Genomic DNA, 13,837 nt, shown 5'->3' with positions numbered 1-13,837 from the left:
AAAACTACATGCACTACTCCAATGCCAAGATACGCATATTAATAAATTGTGTTGCCTAATGAAGAATCTTATGAAATAAAAAAATAGAAAAGGTCGCATTGTACAATGCACCTCTTGAAATTGGCATGTGCACAATATTGAGTGTTGTCTTTCTAACGACTAACATTCCACTGCATGTATGTTATAACATTTAAATAACCCAACCCCACCTCCACACACAAGTGTATTTAAAAAATACAAGTTCCATTCGAGAAAACTCTATTTAAGGGCTGAAAAGCAACATCATATAAAGGTCAACTACAACATACCACCCCTTTTATGCAATCTAATAATTTCTTGCCATTTTCACTTTTTCTCTTAAAATAATTGCAATAGATTTAAAAATATCTTGTGTTGTCTTTAAATAACTTACAGTTAAGGCCCATTAAAAATATTTTTTGCATCTACTTGTCTCCTGTGCTGCAAACAATTGAAACTATTGACATGGCATACAATCAATGAAATAGATCTTAAGCAGGTCTCCACGATATGTTGGCCCTAGATTTTCATCCGTGATTGTGCAGTGTCGTTAACTCGGCAATTATTGCTCATTGAAGTACTCGAGCTGGCAGAGACCGCAAGCATCGAATCCACGCTGCTGAAGACCCAACTGCGCTGGGTGGGTCACGTCTCCAGAATGGAGGACCATCGCCTTCCCAAGATCGTGTTATATGGCGAGCTCTCCGCTGGCCACCGAGACAGAGGTGCACCAAAGAAGAGGTACAAGGACTGCCTAAAGAAATCTCTTGGTTCCTGCCCCATTGACCACTGCCAGTGGGCTGATCTCGCCTCCAACCGTGCATCTTGGCGCCTCACAGTTCGGCGGGCAGCAACCTCCTTTGAAGAAGACCGCAGAGCCCACCTCACTGACAAAAGATAAAGGAGGAAAAACCCAACACCCAACCCACCAATTTTCCCTTGCAACCGCTGCAACCGTGCCTGCCTGTCCCGCATCGGACTTGTCAGTCACCAACGAGCCTGCAGCAGACGTGGACATTTACCCCCTCCATAAATCTTCGTCCGTGAAGCCAAGCCAAAGGAAAGAAAGATTGCTCACAGCAGTCACATTTTCAACTTATTAATTTTTATATTTTCTATCTACACTTCTTCACATTTCAGCAAAGCACATCTAGTCACTGTATCTCCAAAAATAATTCAAACCACAAGAGTTAAATTAACCTTCATGATAAACTTCTTAAGATACTTTGTTCCATTCATTTTTGCTGACTGATCAAATGCTTCACAAATGGTGAAATTCATCAATGGCACCGTCTACCAAAATATGAAGGGAATCAAACAAAAGAATAGAACAGACTATTATGTAATCAAGAAAATAACCAGGCAACTGTAACTGGATTGTCAGAACAGAAATGTGTTCACAGCCTGCACCTCACTCCAGAAATTTTAAAACAAGACACACAAGTTAATGTTGAAATTTCTGACGAGTTTCCTAATTAAGCCCAGGACCTGGAATGTTTTCATCTCATTGCAGATATCTATTTAATTATGTTGTGTACATACAAGTCATAACATGAAAAATATAATCCAATGAAAATCTGAAATAAAAACAGAAAATGGTGACAGTATTCAGCAGACCAGACAGATCCTCCCTCCTGTCTGACTGTCAAATATTTTTAGCACTTTTTATTACACAGGAAAACACATTTCAATAATTGGATTTTAGAGGATGTCAGAATGGATTGAGAAATTACTTGTACGGACCTCTGGCCTTCATCCTCCTCTTCATCTTTGTCTTCATTCCACAAATCTCTGAATGAGGTTACTCGGACGTCACTACAAGTAGATGAGACACTTTTTACATCAGTTATGTAAAGGACACTTCTTCTGATTATCGCATTTTCAATTATATCAATTTAATGGGTAAATCGCATGGATATTCTCCTTTAACTGAAGTAATACTAATTATAACTTGCTGATCTGAAGGATACAAAGTTAAGCAACATCTGAAACACTAGCATGCATCGTAGCAGTAAATGTTATGATGATTCACTTTAAACAAAGTCACATAGAAATTAAGAAATATAAGATTTTATTTAGCATAAGCAAGAAGTAAAATACATAGGTTCTTGTAGAGCAAGTTAGTCATAGAACCATACCACATGGAAACAGGCTCTTCTGCCCAAGTCATCCATGTGTACCAGAGTTCATACGCAAATTAAGATGATATAATTCTAAGCCTTTCCATTCCATGGAGCAATCTAAAATTAGTTTTAGTGGTGTAATTTTGTCTACCTCTACCACTTCCCTTATTCCAGATTTGTACCTTTTGCTTATGTGGAAAACGTTGCCCCTCAAGTCCCTTTTAAATCTTTCCCCTTTCACAAATCTATTTACTCTTGTTTTAGATTCCTCACCACTACCATCTTCTAGGTCCCTCATGATTTTATGCCCCTCATAATTTTATGAACCTCTAAATAACGCCCTTCCTATAGCAGAACTACACACTGTACTCCAAGTGCGGTCTCACCAATGCCATGGAGTTGTGACATGACACCCCAATTCTTGTTCTCAATACCCTGACTGATGAAGGCAAGGTGGGGTTTTCTTCATCACCTTTACCTCCTATGTCATCACCTTCAAGGAATTCTGTACCTGTACCCTTAGGGTTCATTGTGCTACATCATCCTCCACGGCCCTACATTATTATGCAAGTCCTGCCCTGATTGACTTAGAAAAAATGCTGCACCTCACTCTTACTTTGCCATTTCTTAACCCGCTTTCCCATTGTCCACTATACCACCAACATGGCTGTCATCCACAAACTTACTAATCATATTACAAGATGGTAACCACAGAAGCAGACCAGTGAAGGGCTCAGTAGCTTAAGGACCCTACAGGACAGTGACTATGGCAGACGACCAGTGAAGCGCTCATTGGCTGAGGGATCCAGACAGGGTGCAGGCAACTTGCGGTCGGGAGATGCATGCAGGCAGCTGGCGACTGTCTCATGGGAATCAGATATTGGAGTCGGGATTCAAGAAGGTCCAGAAGGTAAGAATGGCTCCCTAAGGACCTTGGGTACTGAAGGCTTTCTGATCGTGTCAAATGGTTGGATCTGGAGCTTGAATTGCTGATGCATCGAACAGGAGTTGCAGAGGGTGCAAGAGCACTGGAGAATCCACAGAAACTTGGTAACTGAAGGGACTCTTTAGCTTCTTTTTCCCTCATACTGTAAGAGGTACCAGGAGTATCAGACCCAGAGCCACCAGGCTGAGAAACAGTGCCTTCCCACAGGCAGAGAGACTGCAGAACAACTGATGAACTACTCATACAAACCCTCTATGACTCACTATTTAACAATAATATTTATTTTAATATTTGTATACAAGTACCATGTATGTGCAGAGTTTGTTTACATATGTTTGCAGTGTGTTGCACCGAGGGCTGGAGAACGCCATTTTGTTAGGTTGTACTTGTACAATCGGACATGAACTAAAGCTAGAAAGTCATGTACATTTCTAGTCAGCACACTAGAAAAAATATAATTGCACAAGAGTCCACGTGGAGGTGATTTCCGCAAGTGGCAAGACTGGAAAATTACATGGAGACACCATTTAGGCCATCATTGTTTTCTTTGGGCAAAATAAAAACTGAGGGAAGAGTTGACTGAGGCAAGACAGAAAAGACTCACCATTTAGTACTGAAGTCTACAATTAGGATGCATTAATTTGCAGGCAGGCGGAGGAGGAGAGATCAATTTGGGGGTGGGGGGGCAGAGTGATTTCACTCTACAAGCGTTAAGAGTATGGAACTGTTTGAAAGGGACCACAGTTAAAAAGAACTAGGTGAGCATTCAAAGAGCCTGAAACAGCAACAATATGGGCCAAGAGCTGGAAAGTGAGATTGTCAAAGTATATTTTGGTGAACATAGAGGTCATCAACTTGTATGATCCCAAGCACTTAGTCATAGAGCAGATACAGTTAAATGTCAAAGTCTCATTATGTACCAATGGTACAGAACAAGGTGGATGAGGGAAGAACTAAAAAAAAAAAATTTTTTAAATGACTTTGCTCCCACCTTGGTACAGTTCTGGAAGTGGTGCTGGATTCGGGCTGGGGAAGTGTTATGACATCGTCGTCACCACCTTCTTCAAAGAAGCTCCCCAGAGCCAGCTAAAATAATAAGCACATAATACTAGATTACCTTTCTTGCAACTTATCGCAATGGAATAACAAATTCACGGATCAATCCTTTTGGTCACACAGTACAATACCACGACACTGGTTTAGAAATAGAGAGAATTAGAAAATCCTGCAGTTTAAACCTTGTCCAAAGTCCAGCAAGCATGAATCAAAGCAAAGAAAATCATTAAATCACCAAATGAGCCAGTTCTGCTCATCGAACTCATACCAGCATTTTGAAGTCTTCAGCACCTCACAGAAGCCATGAAAATCTGTCCCATCCCCTCCCAAAAGAGATAATGGCATCTGCTTCCACCTTCTGTGTTTTCCAGATCATAATTATTCTGTTGGTGAAAACATTTTGCCCCAAGTCACCATTTTCTTCTTTTGCCCAATAATGTTAAATCTGTCCAAATCTTCTTGAAATTTCACATTACCCCTCAGGTTATAATGTCCTAGGTGAACAATCTGAGCTTCTCCAGCATGTCCATGTAATTATTCTCCCTTTCCAAGGGGTCGTTTTTAGTTATTCCTTTCTGAGCCCTCGGCACTCCATAAGTGCCCAGAATTGAGCATGATATACAATACAGCTGAATTTTTGTTTGATGCAAAACGAACTTTCTTGCTTTTGTGCCTTAAATTGTCTAGCTTGCAAAAGAAAGCTTCGTTATTCATAACTGCTAGAAGAGATGGGAAGAAATCACTGTACTGCTGCACTTTTATTACCACTCTCCATGAATTTACACAAGGGCAATCAAAAGTGTGCATTACCCTACCGTATACTAAATAAGATTATTTTCAATTAAAACACAATTTTATTGAAATCTGGATAAACTAAAATGGCTATAAAGATGTGATGGCTCATTTTTAAAAGTCAATCACAGAGACCTGAAGCTCATTGCAGTTTATAGTGGTCGCAGGGAGATGGTACAAATGTTTACTTTACCCTCCGCCAGCAAGAAGTTCATCCATGCAATTCCAATGCTATCTACAAGTTTGCCAACGACACCACAGTTGTCAGCAAATTCACTAACAGCAAGGAGGAAGCGTACGGGATGGAGAAAGATACGCTCACTGAATGGTGCAACGACAACAACCTGGCACTCACTATCAGCAAAACTTCAGGAGGGCGTCAAGGGAACACGACCCAGTCTTCATTGAGGGCTCAGTAGTGGAGAGGGTCGAGAACTTCAAATTCCTGGGTGTCCACGTCTGAGGATCTACCCTGGAGCCTCCATGTTGATGCAATCACAAAGAAGGCTTGCCAGCGGCTATATTTTGTGAGGCGACTGAGGAGATTCAATACGTTACCAAAGACTTGCAAACTTCTTCAGGTGTACTATATAAAGAGCATTCTGGCTGATATGGAGATGCCAACTCTCCAGACAAGAATAAACTCCAGAGGATCGTTGACTTGGCCAGCGACATCAGGGGCCACAGACTTAACTCCATAGAGGAGATCTACATGAAACGGTGTCTTAAGAAAGCAACCTCTAATCTCTAGGACCCCATCCACCTAGACCATGCTCTCTTCACTTTGCTACCATCAGGAAAAAGGTACAGGAGCCTAAAGACGAGTACTCAGTGGCACAAGGACAGCTTCTTCCCCGCTGCCATCAGATTCCTGAATAATCAATGAACCAAAGACACTGTCTTACCTTTCATACATTACAATAAATAAAATAATAATAGTGCACGATGTTATAATATGACTGTTCGCCCTATGATTACTGCTGCAAAACACCGAATTCATGACAAATTCTGATACTGTTCCTCATCCAGTGACTTATGCTGGAAATTACACCACTGGGTCAAAACAAGGAACAGTTTGTTCATTCATTACTGGGATGTCCAATATTGGCCTTCTGGACTAACAAATGAAAAACAATCAGTTGATTGGAATACCAGCAGGCAGCTGACGCCATGGAATTATATGCCAAAAAGCATGTGGGTCAGTCTAACTCAGCAGTGGAAGAGGTCACTACTGAAATGCAACAGGACTGACTTTTAGATTGCCAAAGGTCAAATTCACTCTTCATGTACTGGTTTTGCAAACAGGCTAAATTTTTTCATTCACATGAATCCATCACCTTCACCAAACATTGTTACAACATTCAAAATAGCAGGAGATTGACTTATTTGACTGTCCCAGACAGTGTAGGTAACCCTACATTGCCATAAATGTTCAAAACTGCATCTATTTGAAGAACAAGAGCATAAAAGTATGAAAATATCTACAATCTCTGAAAATAGTCATGGTTTGAATCAAACCTTTCCCTCAATTTTATATTTTTAACTGCAGGTGGTTTTTATTTTCCCTGAAGTTTTCTCACCATTTTCATAGTTCTTTTCTTCAAGGTTTAAATTTATAAACACTTTCAATTATTTTCTCCATTTGGTTAAAAAAAAAGTAGAAATCACAGCAGAGAACAATTTAAAAGCAGAAATGTCAATTCTAATCTTATTTCATTTGCTGGTCTTCATTTTCCTTTTTCAAATACTGAACTATTTCCACTTTGGCTTCTTAGAAAGCAAAAATTAGAAACCAAAAATACCTTGAAGTTTTCCCTTTCATTCTGTCATTCTCTACCCCTACTAACCTTTAACCTCCTGTTGGAGTATAATACTTACATTTTTAAGACATTGTAAATTTTCTAAACCTCATAAATCCCCTGCTTCATCAAAAATGTTCAAAGGTTACTTTCTTTTTAATTCTGCATTATTATTTGCATCGTCATTCTAACTGGAAATAACATTTCCATTCCTTCATTGCCACTCGGTCAAAATACATGAACTCATTTTACTCAAAAAGACAATGGGAACAACCTCTCCACACAGCAATTCAACACAATTACTCACTATTGAGTCACTTTGTGGAGGGCAATTAGAGCTGGGCTCGCCAGCAATGCCTATAGATCACAAAAATCTTTGCAGTGTCATTACAATTTCAATCTTTGTAAAACAGATTATTGTCTGCAAACTCTACACTGGGACCAGAAGCTAACCATACCACTCTATTAAATTGTGATCCTCCAGTTAGGCATTGAAAGCTACAACTCCTTTGGTCAACCCCATTTTAAGTTTTTAAATCAAATTTTATTCATGTTGGATCTTTCAGTAGTTGTTACCTCAAACCTCATTTTCTCAATTACATTATAAATGACCACAGCTAGGAACAATACACTCTACACAATGTTTTAATCATCCAAGTCTAAAGCCTCAGCTTTCTGCTGATCAACTCGGGGTCTTAAAAGTCAGTGACACACTGTTTTTAGTGTGCAAAGCCAATTCCTTCCCAAAATTATGTGTGGTAAACCCCTGAGTACCACCTTTGGCAACTATCCCCTTACTAAACAGTTAAACTCCACACCTGGTTCACAGCATCATAGAACTGAAACTTTAGAACTGTCAGGGTAATATGAAAAGGCTAAAAAGAATAAATCAAGAAAGCACTTCAAGAACATGATCGTGGTTGGTTAAGATAAACGTTCCATCTGTTGAGGAGACTAGAAATAGGGATGACACATGTGTTATGAGCCCAGAGGATCCCAAAATCCAGCAGCAATTGAAATTCACCAAAACAAATGGCTACTTAAACAAAAGTTGCTTTTAATTATCTTTAAACATGAAAACAGAATTAAACTTTAACTTATTACTATTAACTCAACCCACTTCTAATTCTAAGCGCACATGTATGCAATGTGTGTGTAAGTTCAGAAAAGTTATTTGATTCACAGTCCAATCTCACTTCTCCAAAGTTCACTGGTATCAGGCAATTCTTATAGTGTGCACAGAATTTGACATTTATGAATTTCACCAGGCTTTGGTGCTTGAAAGGTAAATGGTTACTGCCCATGAAGGTTCTTGTCAGTTTTCAGAGAGAGAGATTTGGAGACCCACAACTGATCTCTTCTGATCAGTCACTTCAGTGTCTTGCTGAAGAAACTTGCCCCATCTGGGTTTTCCAGATGACAACCTTTCTATCAGGTCACCACAGAGTTCCTCTTCTGTTTCCCTCATTTCAAGTGAGACATTATGCAGCCAGTCCTCTCCTCTTGTATGGACCACAAGGGCTTTGACCAGGCTAAACTAACAACTCACAATCTATCTTCAAAATGGGGTTTTTCCACAAGCTTGCCATGTTCCAGTCCCAGGTGCTGCTGATGAACTGTAGAACTGATTTCTCTCTCTCTCTCTCTCTCTTGCACTCAGAGAAAACCACATGTCCCCTTTAGGACAACCAACTGCACTCAGACAACCTAATCTTCCGACGTTGCTTTCCAAAACAATAATCCATTACTCCACAGCACGTCCAATTAACGCCTACTTGTGAAGTCCTTACAGGCATTCTTCAAAGTTTTTGCCTGGACTGTCTGGCTTGCGCCAAGCTGCCCGGCATTTTAAATGAGATCTGTTTTGAAGTGTTTGTATGTCACCTACAATTGAAAAAGAAACCCTGCGGAAGGAACTGGTTTCTGCAGTCATGGCGAGCTGGCAGCTTGTTTGAAACCCCCATTTTGAAGACCGGTTGTGAGTTCTGAGTTCAGCCTGTTCAAAACCCTTGTGGTCCAGACAAGAGGAAATGGCTGGCTCGTGTTTCACCTGAAATAAGGGAAACCAAAAGGAACTCTGTGGTGACCTGCAGAAGAAGAGGTTATCATTTGGAAAACCCTGATACTATAATACAACATAATTCGTCATCCATGCAAGGCAGCCATGGATGAAGAAAAGCGCATCATTTAAGAGGAACGTTCGCTTCTTCCACCGTGCAACTGACGTGCGCACCCTGCAATGGCTCCCTGCAATCCTGCCTGGCAAGGCCGAATTTGAGGGGATCAGCGCACAAAAAAAAATTCAGAAGGGGAGAGGTCGTGAGCCGCAGGGTGAAACGAGGCGTGCACGGACCTGCGGAGCTGAAGGTCCTGCCCCAACATTTGAAGGACGAGGATAGCTGCCATCCTCCCCCCCATTCCCCTCCCCTCCCCCCATTCCCCTCCCCTCCCCCATTCCCCTCCCCTCCCCCATTCCCCTCCCCTCCCCCCATTCCCCTCCCCTCCCCCCATTCCCCTCCCCTCCCCCCATTCCCCTCCCCTCCCCCATTCCCCTCTCCTCCCCCATTCCCCTCCCCTCCCCCATTCCCCTCCCCTCCCCCAATCCCCTCCCCTCCCCCCAATCCCCTCCCCTCCCCCCATTCCCCTCCCCTCCCCCCGACTCAGCCCCTGGATCCCGCACTGCGGCACAAGCTGCTGGACCTTCCATCCCGAGCCGGGTCCGGCCACCAGTGGTGGAGGGGGGCGAGGTGATGAAAGCAGGCGCCCCCCCCCCACCACCTACCCCCCCCCCCCCCAACGAGACACCCCATTCAGAGCGACCCACGCCGACCCGGCGCCATTTCACGGGACACCGCCACAGGCCCAAGGCCCCGGCCGGTGCCGTGACGAGCGCCGTTCGAGGCCGCGCGTCCGTCCCTCGGGCCCCGGCCTCACCTCCAGGTCCCAGTCCGCGGACTCCAGGTAGAAGCGGGCCCGTTCCTCCTCGACGCCCGTGACGGTCACGAACTCACGAACAGCTTCCTGCTCCGGCAACGCCATCTCCCTGTGGCCCCGCTGTGTACCGTTCCCTCCGCCCCGCGCGCCTTGAGCCTCGCTCCAAAGGTTCCGGCCGGAACGAACGATCCGGCCAGGAGCGGCGCCCGGAAGGAGCCCGGGCGGATGCCGGCAAGTCCTGTCCCTGTCATGGCCAGTGCCCAAGGCTATGGTGTGAGCAACAGACCCACAACAGTTTAACTGCCCTTGCAACGCCAGTTGTTTGTTTGCTTGCACCTAAATCATTCCCCATCTGCACAGACAGATGCACAGGAGAGGGTGAGGTCCAATAGGGGGGAGGGGGAGGGGGAGGGGGAGGGGGGGAGGGGAGGGGGGGAGGGGAGGGGGAGGGGGGGAGGGGGAGGGGGGGAGGGGGAGGGGGGGGAGGGGGAGGGGGAGGGGGGGGGAGGGGGAGGGGGGGGGGGAGGGGGAGGGGGAGGGGGGGGGGAGGGGGAGGGGGGGGGGAGGGGGAGGGGGGGAGGGGGGGGGGAGGGGGAGGGGAGGGGGGGGGGGAGGGGGAGGGGGGGAGGGGGGGGGAGGGGGAGGGGGAGAGGGGGGAGGGGGGGAGGGGGGGGGAGGGGGAGGGGGGGGGAGGGGGAGGGGGGAAGGGGGGGGGAGGGGGGGAAGGGGGGGGGAGGGGGGGAGGGGGAGGGGGGGAGGGGGGGGGAGGGGGAGGGGGGGGGAGGGGGGAGGGGGGGAGGGGGGGGGGAGGGGGGGAGGGGGGGGGGAGGGGGGGGAGGGGGGGGGAGGGGGAGGGGGGGAGGAGGGGGGGGGGAGGGGGGAGGGGGGGGAGGGGGGGGAGGGGGGGGGGGGAGGGGGAGGGGGGGGAGGGGGAGGGGGGGAGGGGGGGGGGGGGGGGGAGGGGGGGGGGGAGGGGGAGGGGAGGGGGAGGGGGGGCGGGGGAGACCTTGGAGACCACCAGTTGATGGAGAGAAGCCTGGGAGGTCACCGGCATTGCTGTGGTGTGAGCGGTTAAATCCTAATTTTGCATTTCTTGGAAGAGTTAGATTGGGTGGGGGGTTTAATGTAGGTCACTGTGAGGGATACTGGAATGGGAGGAATCAAGCAAGTGCTCATTAGAAATGAAGTATGGGTTAACTTAAGTGAAGGGATGCTGGAATGGGAGGAGTCAAGCAAGTGCTCCAAATCATGGGTCCTCTACCGGCGTCACTTACAGCTCCTAGAACGCTTCCACCAGCGTTGTCTCCGCTCCATCCTCAACATTCATTGGAGCGACTTCATCCCTAACGTCGAAGTACTCGAGATGGCAGAGGTCGACAGCATCGAGTCCACGCTGCTGAAGATCCAGCTGCGCTGGGTGGGTCACGTCTCCAGAACGGAGGACCATCGCCTTCCCAAGATCGTGTTCTATGGCGAGCTCTCCACTGGCCACCGTGACAGAGGTGCACCAAAGAAGAGGTACAAGGACTGCCTAAAGAAATCTCTTGGTGCCTGCCACATTGACCACCACCAGTGGGCTGATATCGCCTCAAACCGTGCATCTTGGCGCCTCACAGTTTGGCGGGCAGCAACCTCCTTTGAAGAAGACCGCAGAGCCCACCTCACTGAAAAAAGGCAAAGGAGGAAAAACCCAACACCCAACCCCAACCCACCAATTTTCCCCTGCAACCGCTGCAACCGTGTCTGCCTGTCCCGCATCGGACTTGTCAGCCACAAACGAGCCTGCAGCTGACGTGGACATTACCCCTCCATAAATCTTCATCCGCGAAGCCAAGCCAAAGAAAGAAGATTATGGGTTAACTTAAGGTGAAGGGATGCTGGAATGTGAGGAGTCAAGCAAGTGCTCATTAGAAATGAAGTATTATGGGTTAAATCAGGGTGAAGGGATGCTGGAATGGGAGGAAGGGTTATAAAAGTATAATAAAATAAGGATCTTCAAAACAGGATAGCAAGTAGGTAGCTTTAGCAAGTCTTGGGGATTGATTAATGAGTAAAGAACAAAGACATGATATTTCCTGGCTAACAAGTTTGCAGGAAGGCACATAAACTGAGAAGTTAGAATCCACGTGGGCAGAATTACCTAATGCTAAACCAATCCAGGAGGCAGAAGAATGTTTAGGGGGAAGGTATCTCTGTACTGAAATGAACTGTATAAAAGTTGGGCCAGCCTCAGTATCTGTGTGTATTCCCAGGGTAAGGGGAAGCACCCAACTTTGCATTGTTGTAATAGTATAATAAAAGTTCTTTGCTCTCAATTTTTGTCTCGAGCAAATTCTGTGAAGGTACTTCTGTTTCTCACAGTCACCAACAGATCGCGTGTAAAATGCCAGAACTCTGCTCAAACCAGGCACTCTGGGCTCCCGGGGCCTTTGTAAAGACAATCGAAACTGCCTTGCTGAAGGACTTCACAAGTAGGTGTTAATTAGACATTATCGCTTTGAAAGCAACAGATTGAGCGGACTCAGAAGTTCGGGTCCGGTGCCTCAATCTGTCTGGCTGCAGTTTGCTGTTCTAAGAAGGTCACGTGGTTTTGCAAGCAGAGAGAGAGAGAGGAGTCCAAAAAGGCCTTCTCTCAGAGAGAGAGAAGTGGTTTCTGCAGTCACGGCAAGCTGGCAGCTTGTTTAAAGCCCCCGTTTTGAAGGCAGGTTGTGAGCTCTCAAGTTCAGCTTGTTCAAGACCCTTGTGGCTGGCGAGAGCATTTCACCTGAAATATGAGAAACAAAAAGGAACTCTCTGGTGACCATCAGAAGAAGAGGTTATCATTTGGAAAACCCTGATGGGGCAAGCTTCTTTGGCAAGACTGAAATGGCTGATCAGAGAGAATCAGTTTGTGTGTGTCCAACAAGCAACGAATCTCTCTGTGAAACCAACTTGAACCTTCCTGAGCAGTAACCAATTACTTTTAAACACCGGAGCTTGGTGAAAATTCATAAATTTACATTCTGTGCACAGTATAAGAATTGCCTGATACTGGTGAACTTGCAGGAGTGAAATTGGACTGTGAATCAAAGAACTTTTCTGAACTTATACACACATTGCATACACGGGCACTTAGAATTAGAAGGGGGTTAAATTAGGTTAAGTTAATAGTAATAAGTTAAAGTTTGATCCAGTTTTATGTTTAAAGAAAATTAAAAACTACTTTTGTTTAAGTAACCATTCGTCTTGGTGAATTTCTATTGCTGCTGGGTTTTGGGGTCCTCTGGGCCTGTGACAGTGGGAATATGAGGGAAGACATGCTGACAATTGAAAGGGTTCACTAGAGCAAATCCAGAAATTGAAGGGTTAGCGTATGAGGAACAATTGTCAGTACAGAAGGATAAGGGGAGACCTCACAGAAGCATTTCAAATGCTGAAAGGCCTAGACAGAGAAGATGTGGCAAGAGGGCGTAACTTCAGGATAAAAGGGCATCAATTAAAAACAGAGATGTGGAAATATTTCTTTAGTCGGGGGGGAGTGTGAGTCTGTGGAACTTGTTGCCACAGGCGGCTATTGAAGTTAGGTCTTTGGATGTATTTAAGGCAGAGACTGACAGGTATTTGATTAGTCAGGGCATCAAGGGTTTTGGGGAGAAAGCTAGGGAAGTGGGGCGGAGTGAGAGGATGGATCAGTTCATGATTAGAATGGTGGTGCAGACTCGGTGATCTAATGGACCTATTTCAGTTTCTATATCTTGTGAGTATATGGCCTGGATCATGGGCGTGGAAGGATTGATATGGAGTTGGACAGTGGGTGACATAGAATGTTCTGTGGCAATCAGAGGATGTTGGGGTGAGATTTAATGGGGAAGGAGATTAGTTTGTGACATCATTTAAGTGATGTGTTTGATCGTGTCTCATTGTACACAATCTTGCATATATTAGATACATGTTCCAAAGATATCTCACTTTTTGAGTACTCCCTATTTCCCATATATTACTTGCTCTATGTTAACCTGCTAAAGAATAATAATACATGGGACCATAAACCTTGCATTGATTAGAAAGATGGGATAAAAAGAATTGAAACTACCCAAAGTAAAAAAAAAAGTTGTTAAGTGCATTAAACTTTGGTGTAGTCATGATTCTGAAAACTCTAATTAATCACGTAACTTTTCCTTTGGACCTGA

The 13,837-nt window shown here is 45.3% G+C and overlaps 1 protein-coding gene and 1 long non-coding RNA gene across 2 annotated transcripts in view; one reads left to right on the top strand and one right to left on the bottom strand.

The window, feature by feature from the left end:
- nsfl1c (NSFL1 (p97) cofactor (p47)) overlaps positions 1 to 9,881 on the bottom strand; it is a 27,711-nt gene extending 17,830 nt beyond the window's left edge. Inside the window, exons 1-3 of the mRNA XM_069883763.1 lie at positions 9,669 to 9,881; positions 4,079 to 4,173; positions 1,762 to 1,833 (exon numbers count right to left, since the gene is read on the bottom strand). Of these exons, the coding sequence (XP_069739864.1) occupies positions 1,762 to 1,833; positions 4,079 to 4,173; positions 9,669 to 9,773 (272 nt within the window). The 5' untranslated portion in view covers positions 9,774 to 9,881. The remainder of the gene's footprint in view (positions 1 to 1,761; positions 1,834 to 4,078; positions 4,174 to 9,668) is intronic.
- LOC138735647 (uncharacterized) overlaps positions 9,656 to 13,837 on the top strand; it is a 17,129-nt gene continuing 12,947 nt past the window's right edge. The window contains exons 1-2 of the long non-coding RNA XR_011339836.1: positions 9,656 to 10,046; positions 12,030 to 12,139. This is a non-coding gene — a long non-coding RNA (uncharacterized lncRNA). The remainder of the gene's footprint in view (positions 10,047 to 12,029; positions 12,140 to 13,837) is intronic.

The sequence above is a fragment of the Narcine bancroftii genome, chromosome 6, assembly GCF_036971445.1.
Source record: "Narcine bancroftii isolate sNarBan1 chromosome 6, sNarBan1.hap1, whole genome shotgun sequence".
NCBI classification, from domain to species: domain Eukaryota; kingdom Metazoa; phylum Chordata; class Chondrichthyes; order Torpediniformes; family Narcinidae; genus Narcine; species Narcine bancroftii.
The sequence above is the reverse complement of the archived record's forward strand: the minus strand, read 5'-3'. Positions and strand labels throughout refer to the sequence as shown.